The following is a 24,449-nucleotide window of genomic DNA, read 5'->3' on the forward strand; positions in this document are numbered from 1 at the left end:
ACCATAGTTTGCTGCATGCTAGTCTTTTTCTCTGCATTCAGTCTCCTGCTTGCTGAAATATATCCTTTAGTAGTTTTCAGTAGTGCTGAAAAAACTACTAAATGTAGTAAGCTCAGTCTTTAGCTGAAATATATTCTGCTAGGCAAAGACTTCTGGCATTGATAGTTATTTTCTCTCAGCACTGTTGTAGGAAGTCAGGAACCTCAAACGGAGGGACCGGCTAGAGCCAAGGCAGAAGAACATAAATTCATGGACATTTATCAGTTCCCAAAATTAATACTTTTATAATTTCTTACACCTGTCTTTACTGCAATCTCTGAACATAAATTGTGAAGATTTCATGGACATTTATCACTTCCCAAATAATACTCTTACAATTTCTTTAAAGTAATAATAATAATAATTTCTTATGCCTGTCTTTACTTTAATCTCTTAATCCTGTTATTTTCGTAAGCTGAGAATGTGCGTCACCTCAGGACCACTATTGTACAAATTGATTGTAGAACATGTGTGTTTGAACAATATGAAATCTGATTATAAAACGTGTGTGTTTGAACCATATGAAATCAGTGCACCCTGAAAAAGAACAGAATAACAGCGATTTTCAGGGAACAAGGGAAGATAACCATAAGGTCTGACTGCCTGTGGGGTCAGGTAGAATACAGCCATATTTTTCTTCTTGCAGAAAGCCTATAAATGGATGTGCAAGTAGGAGAAATATTGCTGAATTCTTTTCCCAGCAAGGAATAACCCTGGGGAAGGAATGCATTCCTGGGGGGAGGTCTATGAATGGCCCCTCTGGGAGTGTCTGTCTTACGCAGTTGAGATAAGGACTGAAATACGCCCTGGTCTCCTGCAGTACCCTCAGGCTTACTAGGATTGGGAAATTCCAGGCTGGTAAATTCTAGTCAGACTGGTTCTCTGCTCTTAACAGGAAAACCTGTTTCCTGGAAAACCCTGTTTCCTGTTAAGATGTTTATCAAGACAATGCGTGCACAGTGGGACACAGACCCTCATCAGTAATTCTAATTTTGCCTTGTTTTGTGATCTTATTGCCTTTTGAAGCATGTGATCCTTGTGACCTACTCCCTGTTTGTACACCCCCTCCCCTTTTAAAATCCCTAATAAAAACTTGCTGGTTTTGCGGCTTGGGGTCATCATCACGGTCCTATCAATATGTGATGTCATCCCTGGAGGCCCAGCTGTAAAATTTCTCTCTTTGTACTCTTTCTCTTTATTTCTCAGACTGGCCGACACTTAGGGAAAACAAAAAAGAACCTACGTTGAAATATTGGGGGCTAGTTCCCCCAATACAACAGTTTCAGGATACTATCCAATCCTGGAATCTACTACTGCTGATGTAAAGTTGTCAGCTTGATATTTTTTCTCATGTATCTTTTTCCATTATAAGTTTTTCTCTTTGTCTTTAATGCTGTGCAGTATCATCACAATGTATGTAGGTGCTGATTTACTTTTATTTGTCCTACTTGGGAACTGATATACTTCTTCAATATGTAGACACATGTCTTTCTGCTTTCTGTTCTGGAACACTCCTAACCATTGCCTCTTTGAACAATTATTCTCTCTCAGTCTCTTTATTTTCTCTTCTTAAATTCCTATTAGACATATGTTGGACTTTCTTATCTTACTCTACATGTCTATTAACAATGCTTTCAGGTTTTCTATCTCTTCACTTTGCTATGCTGCATCCCAGGCTATTTCCCCTCCACTTTATTCTCTCTTCAATAGTCTAATTTACTAATTAAGTGCTTATTGAATTGTGTTTGATGGTTTGTCCATTTGTTTGTTTTCTTTCGTTGACTATATTCTTCAATTCAAAAAGTTCTGTTTGTTTGATTTTTCTTTCAGATCTATCAGTTCCTTTTCTCCTCTATCCTAGTCATCCAGTTTTTTAATTCCTCCTAAGTTTTAATAATCTTAAACATACTTATTTGATAGTCTCAAATTGTTCTATTATTTTGAGTTCTTGAAGTTCTGTTTCTTCAAAATGTTGTATCTGCCAAATCTCTCGTATTTTTTTTTCCTAAATATGGTTTATTACTTTGTACAATGACCAAATATTCAGATGAGATCTTTAGTCTCCTGATCTTGTAAAAGTGTTTGCCACAGATTGGTTTTCAGGGTTGGTGTTTTCTACTAAGCCTCCAAGTAATTAAATGATCCTGGATAAGTTTTTTATGTTAACTTAGTACTTTTTGGTTACTACCTTTACAGACAGCATCAACATGGGCCCTCACACCCGCACCTGAGCAATGTGGGGCATTTGATTTCTCATGGTGACAGTTTATTTCCCATCCCAAGTTCCAGGGAGATTGTAAGCTTTCTCATCATTTCTCTGGGCTTGTGGGCAAACACTTTTTAGTCTATGGGAACAGGGAGCACTTTCAGACTCTCTTATTCACTCAGGAATCTTAATTATAACCTCTCCACCTCACATATGCCTGCAGCCACATCCATTGTCCCCAAACTGTTATTAAAATCCAGCAGTAGACCACTAAGCCCTATTCCTATTCGAAAGCCTCTTTGGTAGCCATGATATCATTATCATTCTCCTTATTCTGGAATTGCTTTTTTACTTCATTTCTTCTTCTTTTCTAGTATTAGCTCTATTGAGATACAATTCAGATATCACATAATTCATATTTAAAGTATACAATTCAATGGTTTCTAGTATATTCACGGAGTTGTGCAACCATCACTGCAAGCAATTTTAGAACATTTTTCTTACCTAAAATACATCGCCAGTACCCACTAGCAGTCGCCCTCCATTTCTACCCCCAAGTCTATCTGGCTTCAGGCTACTACCAATCTGCCTTCTATCTCCATGGATTTGCCCTATTTTGGACATTTCATGTAAATAGAGCCAAACAATATGTGGTCCATGTATCTGGCTTCTTTCACTTAACATATTTTCAGGGTTCATACACGTTGTAACATGTATCAGTACTTCATTTCTTTTTGTTGCTAAATAACATTTCACTGTATGGATAAAACACATTTTATTTATCTGTTGAGTAGTTGATAGTCATTTGAGTTGTTTCCACTTTTTCTTATTCCACTTAGCAAAATATGAATAATATTGCTAAGAACATTCATGTAGAAGTTTTTGTGTGGACATGTTTTTGTTTCCCTTGGATAGATTCCTAGGAGCAGAACTGTAACCCTAGTCCTATTTCATTTCTGATACCTCTGATATTCTCTTTCTTTTGAGTATGGATAAGAATTAACAATTACTTATTATATTTTATTCAGAATTTCCAGGTTGAGTAATGTATGGGAAGGACATCTAGCTCATTCTATTTTGTTCATGTATATCACTAGGTTTTCTATGGCCTTTCACGCATTTAAAAAATATTTGTGTCTGGGAATGGTGGCTCACGCCTGTAATCCCAGCACTTTGGGAGGCCAAGGAAGGAGGATCATGAGGTTAGGAGATTGAGACCATCTTGGCTAACATGATGAAACACCATCTCTACTAAAAATGAAAAAAAAAAAAATCAGCTGGGCGTGGTGGCAGGTCGTTGTAGTCTCAACTACTTGGGAGGCTGAGGCAGGAGAATAGCGTGAACCCGGGAGGCAGAGCTTGTAGTGAGCCAAGATCACACCACTGCACTCCAGGCTGGGTGACAGAGCAAGACTCTGTCTCAAAAAAAAAAAAAAAAAAAAGTTTTACAAGAGATCCATTAAATTTCCCACTCTAAACAGCAGAGGAAATATAAAATCACAAAAATTATTTCTTGTCAATACTGTCTTGAAAATCTATCTTAGGGCGATAATAAAATATGTGACAGAAATGCGTACCTTAATTTTTCTGACCTTTATTAAAAATGTTCTCATGTTTGTAGACTGAATTAGTAATAAATTGTAACTGAATTGCTAATAAACACTACTAGCTTTCAATATTCTCATATGCTTTACATTTCTCCAGACTTTGACATTTTTAATTTCTTAGTTCAACTCTTATTGATTTATTTTTTCAATTTATTTTTATTTGTTTTGTTTTAAATAAAGGAAATTAAAAGTTGATTCAACTACCAGGGCATATTTAATAGTCTGCAGAATGCTTTGAAAGTCCAAAATTTTTATATTTAATAAGAGAGTCAATATTGTTATTTCCTATACTTATTCATTCTTCAAATAATAACTCTGAAGACAGTGAAGAGGAATTTCATTTTAGCTGGATACACACAAGAAGAACAAATTCAAGTTGCAACACAAGGAGCTTAATTTAACTACAAGAAAAACTGTCTACTAAACTGAGGGATTCCAGAGGGCAATAAAGATTTTGCTAAACTGAAAATAGATTCTCCTTTAATTCCTTTTATCAAGAAATGAATGGACAACAAGCATAGTCACCATAAAAATAATTACTAGATCATATGAAAAGAGACTAAATCTTTGGGCTTACTGGAAATTGTTCTTAATCTTTTCTTACTATCCTTTTAAAATAGCCTCATGTAAATGTAATTCTGTAAGAAAATGCTATAAGCCAATGTTTTATAATCACTAACCAACTGGTATGAAAACAATTAGTACAGACTGAAAAAATGTTAGTTTTGTTGAATTTAGATACTGAGCAGAACTGTCAAAAATGAGAAGTTCCAATGCAAATTTTAGAGGCAGTAAGTGTAATAATGCTAAAGAGCCCAGCTCAGAAGACGTATGAACCAGCATTCAGATCCCAAACCCACTATTTATAATTATGTGACTTGAGTGACTTACACAATTTTCTCATTTATAAAACATCTCTGAAAAGTATTGAATGTCTAAATAAGATATTAATGGAATGAAGGTAGACCAAGATGGCTAAATAGAACCCTCCAACAATTGTCATCCCTTTCAAAGGAACACCAAATTAACAACTATCTACATAAGAAAGCACATTCCTAAGACCCAAAAACCAGGTGAGCAATCACAGTACCTGGTTTTAACATCATATGAAGGAAGGAGGTACTGAAGAGAGTAGGAAAGACAGTCTTGAATTGCCTGTACCACCTCTTCCCTATCCCCTAGTGGTGCTACATAGCTTGGAGAAAGAATCTGTGGGCTTCGGGGAGAAAGAGCACATTGATTGTGGTATTTTGCATTGGAATTCAGTGCTACTCTGTCACTGTGGAGAGCAACAGTGCGGCATTCAGCCGATGCCCATGGAGGGAGCATTTTGACCAGCCCTAGCTAGAGGGGAAGAATCATTCATCCCAGTGGTCAGAACCTGAATTCTAACTAGCCCCACCACCACAGGCTAAAGTGCTCTGGTGTTCTAAATAAACTTGAAAGGCTGTCTAGGCCACAGGAATACAATTCCTGGGCAAGTCCTGGTGCTGTGCTCAGAATCAGTACACTCGGGGTGCATGTGACCCAGTCAGACACCAGCACGGACAGCCAAGGCAGTGCTTGCATAGTCCCTTCCTCAACTCCAGGCAGCACAGCTTGCAGCTTTGGCAGAGATTCCTTCCACTGGAGGAAAGGAGAGGGGAGAGTAAAGAGGACTTTGTCTTATAATTTGGGTACCAGCTCAGCCAAAGTAAAATAAAGCACTAAGCAGATTGCTAAAGTCCTCAATTCTGGGGCTAAGCTCCTGGATGACATTTTGACACCCACCCTGGGCCAGAAGGGAACCCACTGCCCTGAAGGGAGATTCCTAGACCTAGCAGGATGAATCACAACCTGACTAAAGAACATTTGGGCCTTGAATAAACATAAGTGGTAGCCAGACGATAGTCACCACAAGCCTTGGGCGAGACTCAGCACTGTGCTGGTTTCCGGTCTGACCCAACACAGTCCCAGTGGTGGTGGTCATCCCTCTCCCAACTCCAGACAAATGAGCATGGTGAGAGAGATTCCATTTGTTTGAGGGAAAGTAAGTGAAGAGAGCAAGAGTCTCTCTCAAGGAGTCCAAGGAATTCTCCTGGATCTTACCCAAGACCACCAATGTGGTATCTCTATGAGTCTGCAAGAACCATAGCATTACAGGGCATGGAGCGTTCCCTAACGCAGGTATGGCTGCAGTGACCAGAATTAGATCACACACTCAATTCTCTTTGAACACTTGGAAAGGTTTCCTAAGAAGGAAATGTACAAACCAGTCCAGGCAAGGAAGACTACAATAAATACTTAACTCTTCAATGCCCAGACACCAACGAACATTCACAGGCATCAAGACCATCCAGGAAAACATGACCTTACCAAACAATCAAATAAGGCACCAGTGACCAATCTCAGAGAGACAGAGATATATGACTGTATTAGTCCGTTTGCACACTGTTGATAGACATACCTGAGACCGGGCAATTTACAAAAGAAAGAGGTTTAATGGACTCACAGTTCCATGTGGCTGGGGAGGCCTCACAATCATGGCAGAAGGTGAAAGCACGTCTCACATGGTGGCAGGCAAAAGAAGAGAACTTGTGCAGGGAAACTCCCCTTTATAAAACCACTAGTTCTGTGAGACTTATTCACTATTAAAAGAATTGCATGGGAAAGATCCATCCCCATAATTAATTATCTCTCACCAGGTCTCTCCCATAATATGTGGGAATTAGGGGAGCTACAATTCAAGATGAGATTTGGGTGGGGACACAGCCAAACCATATCAGTGACCTTAAAGAAAGAGAATTGAAAACAGCTGTTTTGAGGAAGCTCAATGAAATTCAAGATAACACAGAGAAGGAATTCAGAATTCTATCAGATAAATGCAACAAAGAAATTGAAATAATTTTTAAAAATCAAGTCAAAATTCTGGAGCTGAAAAATTCAGTTGAAATACTGAAGAATACATCAGAGTCTGTCAACAGCAAAACTGATCAAGCAAAAGAAAGAACTAGTGAGCTTGAAGACAGGCTATTTGAAAACACAGAGTCAGAGGAGACAAAAGAATAAAAGAATCAAAAAGAATAAAACATGCCTACAAGATCTAGAAAATGGCCTAAAAAGGGCAAATCTAACAGTAAATGGCCTTAAAGAGGAGGTAGAGAGAGATCAGTGTAGAAGATTTATTCGAAGGCCTAATAACAGAGAACTTCCCAAACCTAGAGAAAGATATCAATATTCCAGTACAACAAAGTTACAGAACACCAGGCAAATTTAACTAAAAAAAGACAACCTCAAGACATCTGAGGCACCCAAAAGCAGAAAGAGAAAAGAAACAACAACATAAAATGGAGCTTCACTAGGTCTGGCAGCTGACTTCTGAGTGGAAACTTCACAGGCCGGTAGAGAGTAGCATGATACATTTAAAGTGCTAAAGGACAAAGCTTTTATCTTAAAATAGAATAACCAGGAAAAATATCCTTGAAACATGAAGGAGAAATATAGACTTTTCCAGACAAACAAAAGTGGAAGGATTTAATAAATGTCACACTTGTCCTACAAAGGAAAAAAAAAGAATTTAAAAATTAATTTAAAAAATAAAAAAAAATAATGAGCAATAAGAAGTATCTGAAGCCTCAAAATTCATTGTAATAATAAGTACACAGAAAAAGACAGAACATCATAATTTTTTTTGTGGTATGTAAACTACTTATAATGAGTATAAAGACTAAAAGATGACTGAGCAAAAAGAATAACTACAACAACTTTTCAAGACGTAGATAATACAATAAGATATAAACAGTAACAACAAAAAGTGAAAAAGTGGGTAGGCAAAGAGTGTAGAGTTTTTATTAGTTTTCTCTTTGTTTGCTTATGCAATCAGTATTAAGCTGTCATTAGTTTAAAATAATGAGTTATAAGGCATTATATGCAAGCCTCATGGTAATCTCAAACCAAAAAATTCAAATACACAGCAAACGAAAAGCAAGAAATTAAAACACACCACCTGAGAAAATCACCTTCACTAAAGGAAGACAGAAAGTAAGGCAAGAAGAAAGACCATAAAACAACCCAAAAACAAACAACAAAATGGCAAGAGTTATTCCTTACTCAACAGTAACATGGAATGTAAATGGACTAAATTTTCCAATCAAAAAACAGAGTAGCAAAATGGATTTTAAAGAATGAGACTCAATGATCTGTTGTCTACAAGAAACACACTTCACATATGAAGATACACAGACTGAAAATAAAGGGACAGAAAAAAATATTCCATGCCAAATGAAATAAACAAACAAAAGAAAAACCAGGAGTCACTATACTTATATCACACAAAATAGATTTCAAGACAAAAACTGTAAGAAGAGACAAAGATTGCTATACAATGATAAAAGGGTCGATTCAGCAACAGCATATAATGATTTTAAATATATATGCACCCAAAACTAGAGCACCCGAATATATAAAGCAAATATTTTTAGAGCAAAAGAGAGACATAGACCCCAAAACAATAATAGCTGGAGACTTCAACATTGGACAGATCACTCAGACAGAAAATCAACAAAGAAATGCTGGACTCGGCTGGGCGTGGTGGCTCACACCTGTAAACCCAGCACTTTGGGAGGCCGAGATGGGCGGATCACCTGAGGTTGGGAGTTCGAGACCAGTCTGACCAACATGGAGAAACATGGGATCTCTACTAAAAATACAAAAATGAGCCAGGCATAGTGGTGCACGCCTGTAATCCCAGCTACTCAGGAGGCGAAGGCAGGAGAATCATTTGAACCTGGAAGGCGGAGGTTATGGTGAGCCAAGATTGCGCCATTGCATTCCAGCCTGGTCAATAAGAGTGAAACTTCATCTCAAAAAAAAAAAAAAAAAAAAAAAAGAAGAAGAAGAAAAGAAAAGAAAAAAGAAAAAAGAAATGTTGGACTTAATCTGCACTAGAGACCAAACGGACCTCACAGATATTTACAGAACATGTGATCCAATGGCTGCAGAATACACATTCTTCTCCTTAGCACATGGATCATTCTCGAGGAGAGACCATATATCAAGCCACAAAAAATGTCTTTAAAAATTCAAAAAAAAAAAAAAAAAAAAAAAAAGAAATGTCAAGTATCTTCTCTGACCACAATGAAATAAAACTAGAAATCAATAACTAGAGGAATTTTGGAAACTACACAAATACATGGAAATTAAACAATAGGCTCTTGAATGACCAGTAAGTCAATGAAGAAATTAAGAAGAAAACTGAAAACTTTCTTGAATCAAATGAAAATGGAAACACACCAAAACCTACAGGATATAGTGAAAGCAGTATAAAAGAAAAGTCTATAGCAATAAGAGCCTACATCAAAAAAGTAGAAAAACTTCAAACAACCTAACAATGTACTTTGGAGAACTAGAAATGCAGGAGCAAACCAAACCCAAAATTAGTACAAGAAAAGAGATAATAAATATCAGAGCAGAAACAAATGAAATTTAAATTAAAACATGCAAAGGATAGGCTGGGCACGGTGGCTCACGCATATAATCCCTGCACTTCGGAAGGCCGAAGCCGGCGGATCACAAGGTCAGGAGATCGAGATCATCCTGGCCAATATGGTGAAACTCCATCTCTACTAAAAATGAAAAAATTAGCCAGGCATGGTGGTGTGTGCCTGTAGTCCCAGCTACTTGGGAGGCTGAGGCAGAAGAATAGCTTGAACCCAGGAGGCAGAGGTTGCAGTGAGCCAAGATCGCACCACTGCATTCCAGCCTGGGCAACACAGCAAGACTCTGTCTCAGAAAAAAAAAAAAAAAAAAAAAAAACACTACAAAAATTAGCTGAGTGTGGTGGCACGTGCCTGTAATCCCAGCTACTCGGGAGGCAGGGGCAGGAGAACTGCTTGAACCCGGGAGGCGGAGATTGCAGTGAGCAGAGATCACGCACTGCACTCCAGTCTGGCGAGAGAGTGAGACTCCATCTCAAAAAAAAAAAAAAAAATGCAAAAGATTAATGAAATGAAAAGTTAGTTTTTTGCAAAAATAAAATTGACAAACCTTTACCCCAACTAAAAAAAAAGGAAGATTCAAATAAATAAAATCAGAGATGAAAAAGGAGACATTAGAACTGTTACCACAGAAATACAAAGGATCATTAGATGCTACCATGAGCAACTATATGCCAATACACTGGAACACCAAGAAGAAATGGAGAAATTCTTAAACATACACAACCTCCCAAGATTGAACTACGAAGAAATACAAAATGTGAACAAACCAATAACAAGTAACGAGATTGACACCATAATAAAAAGTCTTCAGCAAAGAAAAGTCTGGGCCCTGATCGCTTGCCTGCTGAATTTGACCAAAAATTTAAAGAACTAATACCAATCCTACTGAAACCATTCCGAAAAATAGAGGAGGAAGGAATATTTCCAAACTGGTTCTACAAGGCCACTATTACCCTGATACCAAAACCAGAGAAAGACACATCAAAATAAGAAAACTATAGGCCAATATCCTTGACAAATGTTGATGAAAAAGTCCTTAACAAAATACCAGCAAGCCAAACTCAACAACACATTACAAAGATCATTCATCATGACCAAGCAGGATTTGTGCCAGGGATGCAAGCATGGATAAACACATGCATATCAGTCAATGTGATACATCATATCAATAAAATGAAAAGCAAAAACCAAATGATTGTTTCAACTGATGCTGAAAAAGAATTTTGTAAAATTCAACATCCCTTCATGATGAAAACCCTCAAAATGATAAGGATAGCTGGGCACCACTGTAGTCCCAGTTACTCAGGAGACTGAGGCAAGAGAATAGCTTGAGCCCAGGCATTCTGGGTTGTAACGCACTATACTGACTGGGTATCCACACTAAGTTCAGCATCAATATGGTAATCTCCCAGGAACGGGGAACCACCAGGTTGCCTAAGGAGTGAACTGGCCCAGGTTGGAAAAAGAGCCAGTCAAAACTCCTGTGTTGATCAGCAGGGAGATTGCACCTGTGAATAGCCACTGCACTATGATCTGTTGTCTACAACAAGCACACTTCACATACGATGATACATAGGCTGAAAATAAAGGGACAGAAAAAAATATTCCATGTCAAATGAAACAAACAAACAAACAAAAAACAGGAGTCACTATACTTATACCAGACAAAATAGACTTCAAGACAAAAACTATACAGCCTGGCAACAACGTGAGATTACATATTTAAAATAACTAATAAAATAAAAATAAACAAACTTTTTAAAAAAAACACTGAGTATAGAAGGAACACACCTCAACACAATAATCATCACAATAAAAGCCATATATTACAGACTTACAGTTAGTATCACACTTGTGTTAGTCCGTTTTTGTACTACTATAAAGAAATATCTGAGACTGAGTAATTTATAAAGAAAATAATTTTAATTGGCTCATGGTGCTTTACAGGACGCATAACACTGGCATTTTCTTGCTTTACGGGGAGGCTTCAGGAAACTTAAAATCATGGCAGAAGGCAACGGGGGAGCAAGCACTTCACATTGTCAGAGCAGGAGAAAGAGAGGCAGGGAGGTGCCACAAACTTTTAAACAACCAAATCTCATGAGAACTCACTCACTGTCATGAGACCATCACCACGGGGGAAATCCAACCCCACGATCCAGTCATCTCCCACCAGGTCCCACCTCCAACATTGGGGATTAGAATTAGACACGAGATTTGGGCAGGGACACAGATCCAACCCATATCAATACTGAATGGGAAAACTGAAAGCCTTTCCTCTAAGATCTGAAGCAAGGCAAGGATACACACTTTCACCTCTGTTATCCAACACAGTAGTGGAAAGCCTCTCTAGAGCAATCGGATAAGAGAGAGAAATGAACAGTATTTAAACTGGAAATGAAGAAATTACATTATCCTTGTTTGCAGATGATATGAGCTTACGCTTGAAAAAAAAACCTAAAGACTCCAACGGAAACCTATTAGAACTGATCAACAAATTCAGTAAAGTTCCAGGACACAAAATCAACATACACAAATCAGTAGCATTTCTGTATGTCAACACTGAACAATCTGAAAAAGAAATTTTAAAAAGTAATCCAATTTACAACAGTTACAAATAAAATAATATACATAGGAATAATCTTAACCAAAGAAGGGAAAGATCTCTACAATGAAAACTATAAAACACTGATGCAGGAAATTGAAGAGGACACCAGAAAATGGAAAGATATTCCATGTTTATGGATTGGAAAAATCACTGCTGTTAAAATGTCCATACTACCACAAACAATCTACAGATTAAATGTAATCCCTGTCAAAATATCAATGACATTCTTCACAGAAATAGAAAAATAATCCTAAAATTTATATGAAACCACAAAGACCCAGAATAGCCAAAGCCATCCTGAGCAAAAAGAACAAAACTGAAGCAATCACATTACCTGACTTCAAATTATACTACAGAGCTATGTAACCAAAACAGCATGGTATCAGCATAATAGATACATAGACCAATGGAACAGAATAGAGAATCCAGAAACAAAACCATACATCTACAGTGAACTCATTTTTGACAAAGGTGTCAAGACCATACACTGGGGAAAGGACAATCTCTTCAATAAATGGTGCTGGGAAAACTGGATATCCATATGTAGGAGAATGAAAGTAGGCCCCTATCTCTTGCCATATACAAAAATCAAATCAAAATGGATTAAGAATTAAATCTAAGACCTCAAACTATGAAACTACTAAAAAAAAGCATTGGAAAAACTCTCCAAGATGTTGGTCAGGACAAATATTTCTTAAGTAATTCCCCAGAAGCACAGGCAACCAAAGCAAATGGGACAAATGGGATCACATAGAGTTAAAAAGCTTCTTCTGCAGCAAAGGAAATTGTCAATGAAGTGAAGAGACAACTCACAGAATGGGAAAAAATATTTGCAAATCATCCATCTGACAAGGAATTGATAAAATATATTAATTCAAACAACTCAGTAGGAAAAAGTCTAATAATCTGATTACAAAATGCATGAAAGATCTGAATAGAAATTTCTCAAAAGAAGAGATACAAATGGCACACAGGTATACGAAAAGGTATTCAATATCACTGATGATTAGAGAAATGCAAATCAAAACTATAACAAGGTATCACCTCACCCCAGTTAAAATGGCTTTTATCCAAAAGATAGGCAATAACAAATACCAACAAGTAAGTGGAGAAAAGGGAACCCTTGTACACTGTGGGTGGAAATGTAAATTGGTATAACCACTATAGAGAACTGTATGGAGTTCCTCAAAAAAAAAAAAAAAAAAAAACAATAACTAGAACAACCATATGACACACCAATCCTAGGTATATGCTAGGTATATGCCCAGAAGAAAGAAAATCCATACACTGAAGAGAGGTCTGCACTACCATGTTTATTGCAGCACTATTCACAATAGCTAAGATTTGGAGGCAACCTAAGTGTTCATCAACAGACAAATGGATAAAGATAATGTTGTACACACACAAGAGAGTACTGTTCAGCCATAAAAAAGAATGAATGAAGTTCTGTCATTTGCAACAACATGGATGGAACTACAGCACATTATTTAAAGTGAAATAAGCCATGCATAGAAAGACAAACTTCACATGTTTTCACTCATTTCTAAAAGCTAAAACTTAAAACAATGAAATTCATAAAGAGAGAGTAGAAGGATGGTTACCAGAGGCTGGGAAGGGTAGTGGGAAGTGGCAAAGGGAATGATTAATGGGTACAAAAACATAGATAGAATGAAGATCCAGTATTTGATAGCACAACAAGGTAACTATAGTCAGCAATAATTTATTGTTCATTTTTAAGTAACTAAAAGTATAATTGGAATGTTCATAATGCAAAGAAATGATAAATGCTTGGGATGATGGACATGGCATTCACCTTGTTGTAATTATTACATATTGTATGCCTGTATCAACGTATCTCATGTACCCCATAAATATACATACTGACTGGTGTACCTATACAAATTAAGGATAAAAATTAATTTTAAGGCCGGGCGCGGTGGCTCAAGCCTGTAATCTCAGCACTTTGGGAGGCCGAGACGGGTGGATCACGAGGTCAGGAGATCGAGACCATCCTGGCTAACATGGTGAAACCCCGTCTCTACTAAAAGATACAAAAAAAACTAGCCGGGCGAGGTGGCGGGCGCCTGTAGTCCCAGCTACTCGGGAGGCTGAGGCAGGAGAATGGCGTGAACCTGGGAGGTGGAGCTCGCAGTGAGCTGAGATCCAGCCACTGCACTCCAGCCTGGGTGACAGAGCGAGACTCTGTCTCAAAAAAAAAAAAAAAAAAAAATTATTTTATTTTATTTTATTTTTTTAATAAATGAAAGAGGTTTTATTTTGGCTCATGGTTCTGCAGGCTGTACAGGAAGCATAGTACCAGCATCTGCTTCTGGTGATGCTGGCACCAAAAATTAATTTTAAAAGATAATATGTTGTACTAAATAAGTTCTAAGCAGTGAAGGCAAGGATGAGATAGCTCTATATTCAGACCAATATATTTTGAAGAATTGGGAATATACACCATCAGTTAAACTTATGTTATAGTTTTAGTGAAGATCCAGAAACTTAACATTCAGTAAGAAAGAAGAATATATTTACCTGGAAAGGCAGGCTTTAGTAACAGCACTGTGAAGATTTTCATTAGGATACTGTGACAGCCGACGAGAAATTCGCAACAGTTGCCTGGTAGAAAGTGAGGCCGCTAATGATTGTGCCTATCAAAAGACAAATGTATTGTGTTAAGAGTCTTGTTTCAAGTTGCTAAAGTCCCTTTAGATGGATATTATAGCAGAATTCATTATTCCTGAAGGGGTAAGGCCAAAGTTAAAGTAATTAATTACTGTTAAAAATAATTACTGTTAAAAATTAAATTACTGTTACAAATAAAAATAAACAGAAACCAATTCACACTTAAAACATCCTTGAAGATAGTTTTTAAAAAATCTATTTAAAGTATTTATCAATTAAATTTAATTAATGTATTTTAATTGTGCTAAGTTGGAGGCGGGAGGGGCAATGGGGGAAGGATGTTATATAACAAAGGTCACACTGGACTTAAGCTGTACGATTGACTGTTCACTTTTTCTGCTTACACAAAGCCAAGGTGTTAAGATACCATGAAAATGCTTAAAGCTTTAAGCAAATCTGTGGTTTCTAAAAATAGCCAAAAAGAGTTGTAAACAATTTAGGCTGTTGACCACAGAGGTGTCAACCAATTTGTCACTTGTGTTGCAGCTTGCTGTTTTGAATCCTTCCCCTATGCTGTCAGAATAATTTCACTTTGTTATCTTACATTTCCCAAAATTCCATGAATAGAGTTGCTAGTATAGAACTCAGGACATGGTAAGTACTCAATAAATATTTGTTGAAATCCTTTTGGCAGGCAGCATAATATAATGGTAAAGTTTATAGGCTTTGGAATCAGATAAGTCGGTATCCTATTTATTAGCTGTGTGACCTTGGCAAATTACTTAACCTTTCCAAGCCTCAGTTCTCTCACCTTTAAAATGGCAATAGTAATGCCCTCACCTTTAAGGTTGTTATGAAGGTTAAATTAGAAAATGATTCTAGACTGGGCGCGGTGGCTCAAGCCTGTAATCCCAGCACTTTGGGAGGCCGAGACGGGCAGATTACGAGGTAAGGAGATCGAGACCATCTTGGCTAACACGGTGAAACCCCGTCTCTACTAAAAAATACAAAAAAAAAAAAAAAAAAAAAAAAAAAAATTAGCCGGGCGTGGTGGTGGGCGCCTGTAGTCGCGGCTACTCCGGAGGCTGATTCAGGAGAATGGCTTAAACCCGGGAGGCGGAGCTTGCAGTGAGCTGAGATCCCGCCACTGCACTCCAGCCTGGGCGACGGAGCGAGACTCCGTCTCAAAAAAAAAAAGAAAAAAGAAAATGATTCTAAAGTTCTCAGCACATGTCACACACATATGGGTGCTCAACAAATGGCAACAACTGTTATTTAAAAAGTCAGCCTCTTCAAAATGAAAACAAAAAACCCAGCAGACAAAGGTGATGGGACTTACATATTAGCATATATTTAGTAAATAAGATTATTACTGGCCTAATTCCTAACTTATATCAGCAGTATTAGAAGACAGTGATTTTCACTGAAAACCAGAGGACAGAAGCACTTTTGAAGCAACTGGACCTTTGGGAGGGCAAGGCAGGTCAGTATGAAATGTCACAGAGGGTGATAAGGGCAGTAAAGTGGCCCTGAGCACTCGAGGGCCTGGAGAAGGGGACTATGAAATTCACAAAGGGTTCAGAATGGATGAGGGGAGAATGTCAAAGACACACTGCACATTTGCTTGTTTTAATGTTCCACCTAAGGTCATCTCTGTATGTCCCAAAGAAGAAAAAAATTAATTTATCCTTCCTTGTGTATTTCACATCTCCATGAGATACTGGTCTGCTGTTAGTATTCCATTTCAGCTACAACATTAGTATTATATTTCCTTTGGGAATTAGGTTGGAAGAATGACCACCACATATCCTTTCTTCTATTAAAAAACACATTCTAAGTTTCAAAGAACTCATTTACAAGCAAACATTAGGTCCGTTCTTGTTTTCAATTAATTTGCATTCCAGACATGGAGATAATATTCAAATATAATAAATCATAAATTACAATTCAAAATAGTATATACTTCAATGCTAAAATAAGTGGAACAGTAGGCAGTTGTTATAGGCAGTTAAAATATTCAAATAGGCACAAGAAATCCTCTGATCAAAGGCATGAAAGCAAAAGGAATGGAACCACAAGTAGAACATGAGGACTCAGGCCAGCCTTACTAGAAGGTCCTGCTGGAAGGCTTGCTCTCAAACAACGAAGACCTATGAATGACACTCTGAGGGGTTTGGCTTTATTCTTAAAGGCACTAGGATTCTGCTATATGTAAAGTCAAAACATGATTTTAGAATCCGGTTATTACTAGCCTACTTCCTAATTTAATTAGCAGCAGTATAAAAAGTAGTTGAAGGACAGACAGAATTGAGACAAGAAACAGAAAGCTATTTCAATAATCAGCCTATAAAAGGAAAAAGTCCGACAGTAAGGTTATAGCAACAAGAATGGAGAGGTAGGATACAACAAACTTGGCAATTGACTTGCTATGAGAAAGAAAGATGTATTGAGGATAAAATTCAGGCAATATGATTGATATGAAAAGTCAAATATAACTCAGAAATTCCCATTTTTAATACCTAGGACCATGAAAAATTCCTATATTTATCATAAAAAATATTTGACAAATGACTCCAACCAGAGGATTCTTATAAGAGTCCTGTTAAACCATAGGGCAATTTTTTAGGGTATAACATTCTAATCTCATTCTAAGCATGACACTGAATTCAGGCTTCACATTTCATTCCAGTGATCAATAAGGAATGTGCATATATTTGAACACCAGTTCTCCAGTTCTTCTAGTTGAAAGCACCAAAATGGTTTGCAATAATAACCAGGGTTGAGAAAATGAGAGATAAACTTTGTGTTGAGCCATTTAAGTGCTGAATAAAGGGTTTGGTAATCTCTGCTCTCACATTATTATCAATTAAGAATTGAGAGTATACTTTAAAAATTCCTAAAGTATTTAACATTTATAATATCAAATTTCTAACTGCAGTTTTATCTTGCAAAAAAAAAGTGGGGGGGTGGGTGAAGATATGAAGCACATTCCCCTAGTTACCATGGTTATACAGTTTAAGAGTACACCTCAAAGGGTTTGTTCATATTAGCATGATTAGAAATACTTCAGCTTAAAAACATAAAGGTTCTCATCAGAAATTATTAAACATTATTTTTCTATTCTTCATTTTTATAAAAGAATAAAAATGTAGCATGTTCTAAAGGACAGAAAACTCTAGGGACAATCTGTTAATAAAATTTTAATTAATCAATTTATTCATTAATTCACCAAAGATTTAAGTGTCTATTATGTGCCAGCCAGCAGGATAGGAAATGGGAATAAAAGAACGAATAAGACAGTCTCAAGGAGTTCAAATAGCAACCAGGGAAATAAAAATAAATTATAATACAACTGCAATAGGTCTACATCAGAAATATATGTCAAGCGTCATGAAAGCAGATTGGAGATATTAGTTACTGCTGCCTAAGGGGGCTGAGAGAGACTTAACAGAACAGAGAAATGAAGGGACAACTGGATGGAGGGAAAGCACATTCTAGACATTATCTAAGGCAGAGACATTTGAGTATAGATGGGATTAGAAAATAGCAAGAAGCTAAGTGTGGGAAGAGTTGAGAATGCTTCAAGAGAGTTTGTAGAAACTGAGGCTTGATGAGCAGCTTAGGATTAGAGAGAACTCAGCAGGTAGGTTTAGCAGGCTGTCTTCAGTCTACAGGCAAAGACAGTCAATCCCTTAATGGTTTTAAACAAGGGGAAGAACTTAGGAAATGGATTTGGGAAAGATCATTCCAGGGACAATATGGAAGATTCATCCATCCATTTATTTAACAGATACTTGTGGAATACATTACTCATCTCTAACTTTGTTCTCTGTAGTACTGCCAGCATCTGGAACTTTGCGCAGCAGGAACACTGTGCAAATCAGGAATAGCTACTGTGCAAAGTTCCAGATGCTGGGGAGACTACAGGGAACAAAGAAAAAAACCCTGCAATCCTGGAACTGAAATTCGAGTGAAGGAAGATAGACAACAAAAACTTAGTGAGTAAAACATACATTATGTAAAAGAGTAAGAAACCCTATAAAGAACCTTAAAGCAGAAAGAGGGATAGAAATAAAATGGAATAGAAATTTGATTCTATAGTGCTTCAGGAAGGCCTCACAGAAAAGGGGACCACTTGAGCAAATCCCGAAAGGAAAGTGAATAAACATGCAGCTATCCAGGGAAGAATAATCTAGGCAGAGGAAACACCAAGTGGCAAAGGCCTTGGGGCAGGCACTAGTAAGTTCAAGGAACAACAAAGACACCAGTGTAGCTAAAAACAATGGGTAAAGGAGAAAGTATTTGGAATGAGGCCCCAGAGGGGGAATTAACAGGGGATCTGTGACAGCCAGAAAGTGACCACCCTTATCCCCCCAAAAATCCACATCCTAATCTCTGGAAACTGGCAATGTTACTTTCTATGGCAAAACTGACTTTGCAAATAAAATTAAGATAAGGATTTTGAGATGTGGAGACTATGCTGCACTATGTGTGTGGACCCTAAATGCAATCTTATATACCCTTGAAGGAAGGAGAAAGAGGGGGATTTGACACAAACACAGGGGAGAAGGTAATGTAAAGATGAAGGCAGGATTGATATGGTGAGTGCAATAGTCAAGGAATGCTGGCAGCCACCAAAACCCAGAAGAGGCAAGGAACAGATTCTCCCCTGGAGCCTCCGATGGAGTGCAGTCCTGCTGACACTTTGATTCCGGCTCAGTCATACTGATTTCAGACTTTTGTTGTCCAGACAAAGAGAAAATAAATTTCTATTATCTTAAGCCATCAATTTATGGTAACTTGTTACAACAACAAAAGGAAATTACTAGAGAGTCACATGATGAATGAATTATTGATAAAGAAGGCAGTCAAGAGGATATAATATTCCAGGAGAAAGATTATGAAATCCACTACTAGGACAGTTACTGACAATAGATAAGAGAACAGATGAGACATCAAGATGCTAAACTGGTGAGATCTGTTTTCAGATTAAGTGAAGACAGCAGGAAAGCAAGGAATCAACAATGATGTCAAGGTTTCTAATTTAGGTAATTTTGCAGCTAGATTATTAACAAAGCCAGGAAATTAAATCAAGAATAGGAATAGATTTAAAGTTGAAAGACAGTTTAGTTGTATAAGATATGTGAATTTACAATGATCTCAGTGTATCCAGAGGAAAAGTGAAAGAAATTAACGTTTAGTAAGCAGTTACTAAGAAGTAGATTCTTCACATACATTTTTATGTTTAATCATTGAGACCATTTTATGAGGTAGATGGTACTGTTCCCATTTTACAGATGAGAACACTGAGACTCACAGAGTTCAACAGTGACAGCCCTCTATGTTTCTAACATGCCATCTGGGAATGGAAATACAAGTCAATCAGAAATGAGAAGTTAGAAGCTGAAAAAGATAAAGATGTAGGCATTAACTTGTGGTAGGTATTTGAAGCTATTAGAATAGATAACACTGCTCAGCGTAGGAGACAGAGGAGACAGAGCAGAAGCCCCCATGAACATGAAGTACTCTGCAGCTACAAGTTTCTTTCTACAACATCAGCGAGCAGCAGCTGGAAGAAATGTTAAAATCAAGGAAACTGGAGTAAACCATATGCATAAAACAAAGGCATAGCATAAGGTATTCTGAAAAATAAAATATCATCTTAAAAAATAGATTTTAAGTCCTGAATTCTAAGAAAAGAAAACCAGCAGCATGTCAACAATAGAAAATCCCGTGGAAAAAGCCTAGACTTACCGTTGGATCTTGTGTTTCTCTGAGTTTGTGTGTAAATGATAATAATTTATCCAGAGTTTCTTGAGGTGCATTTGGGACCTATTTTTTGAGAGAGTTGAGGACAAACAGAAGAAATAAATTGGGATATGTGATCAATCAATCAGAAATTATGACTACTTAGCAAATACTATTAGAATTACATGTTTAGAAAAGTCATTCATTGTTGGTTACATATTTAACTTACAGATAAAGTTGCTTATTCAACCTCTTAGGAAACACTGAAACCCCTGCTTTCTCTTTAAGAATCAGGTAATTTAAACCAAGACACTCTTCTCCATATACAATTCTATCACCAAGATAAAACTGAAGGGAGGCTTTACACAATTTAAAACTGGTCCATAAAGAACTTTTCATGTATCATCATTTCCTATTTTGTTAACTTCAGCATGGTATTTTAAGTACTAATTAGGTGTTTTCTTACTGAAACCAAGTTCCTTTATTTAGCAGCAATCTTACATACATATCTAAGTGACATAAGGTACATTTATTTAAAGAATGGATATTCAAGGTGTCCATTTTTCCAAAAACATGTAAAACACATACTTGAGGGCTATGATCAACATATCAATGAACTTGGAAGAACAACTGCCCAAATAACACATATCAATTGCTTTTAACTATAACAAACTTCAATTAACTATTTCATTAAGCTATAAGCAATTTTTGTTTAAGGAATAACAAATTTAAGGTTTTAATTTTAAAAGCTCAAAAAAAGATATTAAAACAATGACTAGGACAGTGTGACAATTTTAGAAGAATACTGCTTAGGGTTTCATTGGTCATGTAAGTAATTAGAATTTTTTTAAATGCTAAGTCCTAGTCCACATATGCTTTCTTTCATTTATTCTTTAAATCAATCCTATGATGTAATAAATAGTATTATCCCCATTTTTAGATGAGGAAACTATGACTAAGTAATTTACTCAAGATCTGGAAGCTAATAAGTAGTGGATTTCACATTGAGAGCCAAGTAGTTAAACTCTAAAACCTATGCCTTTATTTACAACCATGCTTACAAGACCTACAATTAAGATCATTCAGATGTTTCAAAGGGAATAAATGTATTTAAATAGAAAGTTACTAATTAGTGATCTAGAAAAGTACTGTTCAATAGAACCTTCTATGATGATGAGCATTGTATTTACGCTGTTTAATATGGTAGCCAAAAGCTCCCATGTAGATACTGAGTACTTGAAAAGTGACTGAGAAACATAATTTTTTTTTTTTTTTTTTTTTGAGACAGGGTCTCATTCTGTCACTCAGGCTGGAGCGCAGTGGTGTGATCTCGGCTCACTGCAACCTCCACCTCCCAGGTTCAAGCAATTCTCCTGTGTCACCCTCCCGAGTAGCTGGGATTACAGGTGCACACCACCACGCCTGGCTAACTTTTTGTATTTTAGCAGAGACAAGGTTTCGCCGTGTTGGCCAGGCTGGTCTTGAACTCCTGACCTCAGGTGATCCTCCCCCTTTGGCCTCCCAAAGTGCTGGGATTACAGGAGTCAGCCACCATACCTGGCCAAATTTTTAAAAAATTAATTTAACATGGTCAGGCGTGGTGGCTCATGCCTATAATCCCAGCACTTTGGGAGGCCGAGGTGGGCAGATCAATTGAGGCAAGGAGTTCAAGACCAGCCTGGCCAACATAGTGAAACCCTGTCTCTACTAAAAATAGAAAAATTAGCCAGGTGTGGTGGTGTGCACCTGTAGTCCCAGCTACTTGAGAGGCTGGGGCGGGAGCCTTGAACCCAGGAGGCAGAGGTTGCAGTGAGCCGAGATCACACCACTCCAGCCTGGGCAACAGAGCAAGACGTAGTCTCGTGCTGGGCTGGGAAAACTGGCTAGCCATAAGTAGAAAGCTGAAACTGGATCCTTTCCTTACTCCTTATACGAAAATTAATTCAAGATGGATTAGAGACTTAAATGTTAGACCTAATACCATAAAAATCCTAGAGGAAAACCTAGGTAGTACCATTCAGGACATAGGCATGGGCAAAGACTTCATGTCTAAAACACCAAAAGCAACGGCAGCAAAAGCCAAAATTGACAAATGGGATCTCATCAAACTAAAGAGCTTCTGCACAGCAAAAGAAACTACCATCAGAGTGAGCAGGCAACCTACAGAATGGGAGAAAATTTTTGCAATCTACTCATCTGACAAAGGGCTAATATCCAGAACCTACAAAGAACTCAAACAAATTTACAAGAAAAAAACAAACAACCCCATCCAAAAGTGGGCAAAGGATATGAACAGACATTTCTCAAAAGAAGACATTCATACAGCCAACAGACACATGAAAAAATGCTCATCATCACTGGCCATCAGAGAAATGCAAATCAAAACCACAATGAGATACCATCTCACACCAGTTAGAATGGCGATCATTCAAAAGTCAGGAAACAACAGGTGCTGGAGAGGATGTGGAGAAATAGGAACACTTTTACACTGTTGGTGGGAGTGTAAACTAGTTCAACCATTATGGAAAACAGTATGGCGATTCCTCAAGGATCTAGAACTAGATGTACCATATGACCCAGCCATCCCATTACTGGGTATATACCCAAAGGATTATAAATTATGCTGCTATAAGGACACATGCACACGTATGTTTATTGCAGCACTATTCACAATAGCAAAGACTTGGAATCAACCCAAATGTCCATCAGTGACAGATTGGATTAAGAAAATGTGGCACATATACACCATGGAATACTATGCAGCCATAAAAAAGGATGAGTTTGTGTCCTTTGTAGGGACATGGATGCAGCTGGAAACCATCATTCTTAGCAAACTATCACAAGAACAGAAAACCAAACACCGCATGTTCTCACTCATAGGTGGGAACTGAACAATGAGATCACTTGGACTCGGGAAGGGGAACATCACACACCGGGGCCTATCATGGGGAGGGGGGAGGGGGGAGGGATTGCATTGGGAGTTATACCTGATGTAAATGACGAGTTGATGGGTGCAGCACACCAACATGGCACAAGTATACATATGTAGCAAACCTGCACGTTGTGCACATGTACCCTACAACTTGAAGTTTAATAATAATAAATTAATTAAAAAAATAAAAAAATAAAAAAAAAGCACAAAATCTTATTTAAAAAATAGTAATAATAATAATAATAATTTAACGTGGCTAGCGCTACTGCATTGAAGAGTGCAGTTCTAAAACTCTAGAAGTGCTAACCACAATGCTTGATTAAGGCACACATTGAAATAATGGATTACACACACGAGAAGTCATCAAAGTACTAATCAGGCAAGTACAGGATACATTACAGTCTTGAGAGACCAGGACTACTTACTATTTATGTGTCTGGCCTCCCTTTATAATAGGGACTTAAAATAGTCACCTTTGACTAAATAGAAAAGTAAAAGGGATTCCAAACTGGCCTCCACCTGAGGAAAGAGGCAAGACAGGCCACATCTGTGGTTCTTAGAGTGTGGTTCCCAGACCAGCAGCATCAGTATCACCTGAGAACTTGTTAGAAATAAAAAGTTTAATATACCATCCCAGATCTAGTAGCTCAAAAACTATGGAGATGGAGCCCAGAAACCTGTGTTCTACCAAGTCCTCCAGATGATGCTAAAAAATGTGGAAGTTTAAGAACCACTGACCTTCACCACTGTATGAGGAAATTTGGGAGTAAATGGGAAGAAAAAGCTAAAAATGTCTAACTTTACTTTGGCCTGTGTATCAGAGTGCCTTAAAAAGAGATTAGCTGCAGAAAATAGACTAAGATTGGCTTTCTTCTTACCTTTTCCTTAATCACTTGGATTTCTTCACTTTTCACCAGTGGTTTCATGTAATGGAAAAAGAACATGGTTAAGAATTCTGGTCCCAGCCACTGGTGTGTTGTGCTTCCGATAACAGGGGGTTCTGCCAAGGCAATGATTCTGAAGGAGGGATGGATTGGAAAAATGGATCTAAAATAGGAAAAAAATAAAAAAAAAAACCTTAACATATTTTTCATGTAAGAAATTAGATCATGGTAACTAAAGTCCAGGCAATGTTAGGGCTATCATGCTGTTAATAATGTCAATGTTATTATCCAAAGAGTTAGCTTTGAAAAAAACAAAGTCA

The 24,449-nt window shown here is 37.4% G+C and overlaps 1 protein-coding gene across 2 annotated transcripts in view; it reads right to left on the reverse strand.

Annotated features, from left to right (window-relative positions):
- Positions 1-24,449, reverse strand: part of VWA8 (von Willebrand factor A domain containing 8) — a 381,976-nt gene that overhangs the window by 228,718 nt on the left and 128,809 nt on the right. For both annotated transcript variants that reach the window (XM_007960236.3, XM_073013736.1), the window contains exons 15-17: positions 24,124-24,292; positions 20,320-20,397; positions 14,476-14,591 (exon numbers count right to left, since the gene is read on the reverse strand). In XM_007960236.3, the coding sequence (XP_007958427.3) occupies positions 14,476-14,591; positions 20,320-20,397; positions 24,124-24,292 (363 nt within the window). The remainder of the gene's footprint in view (positions 1-14,475; positions 14,592-20,319; positions 20,398-24,123; positions 24,293-24,449) is intronic.

Source organism: Chlorocebus sabaeus, chromosome 3 (genome assembly GCF_047675955.1).
Source record: "Chlorocebus sabaeus isolate Y175 chromosome 3, mChlSab1.0.hap1, whole genome shotgun sequence".
Lineage (NCBI taxonomy): Eukaryota > Metazoa > Chordata > Mammalia > Primates > Cercopithecidae > Chlorocebus > Chlorocebus sabaeus.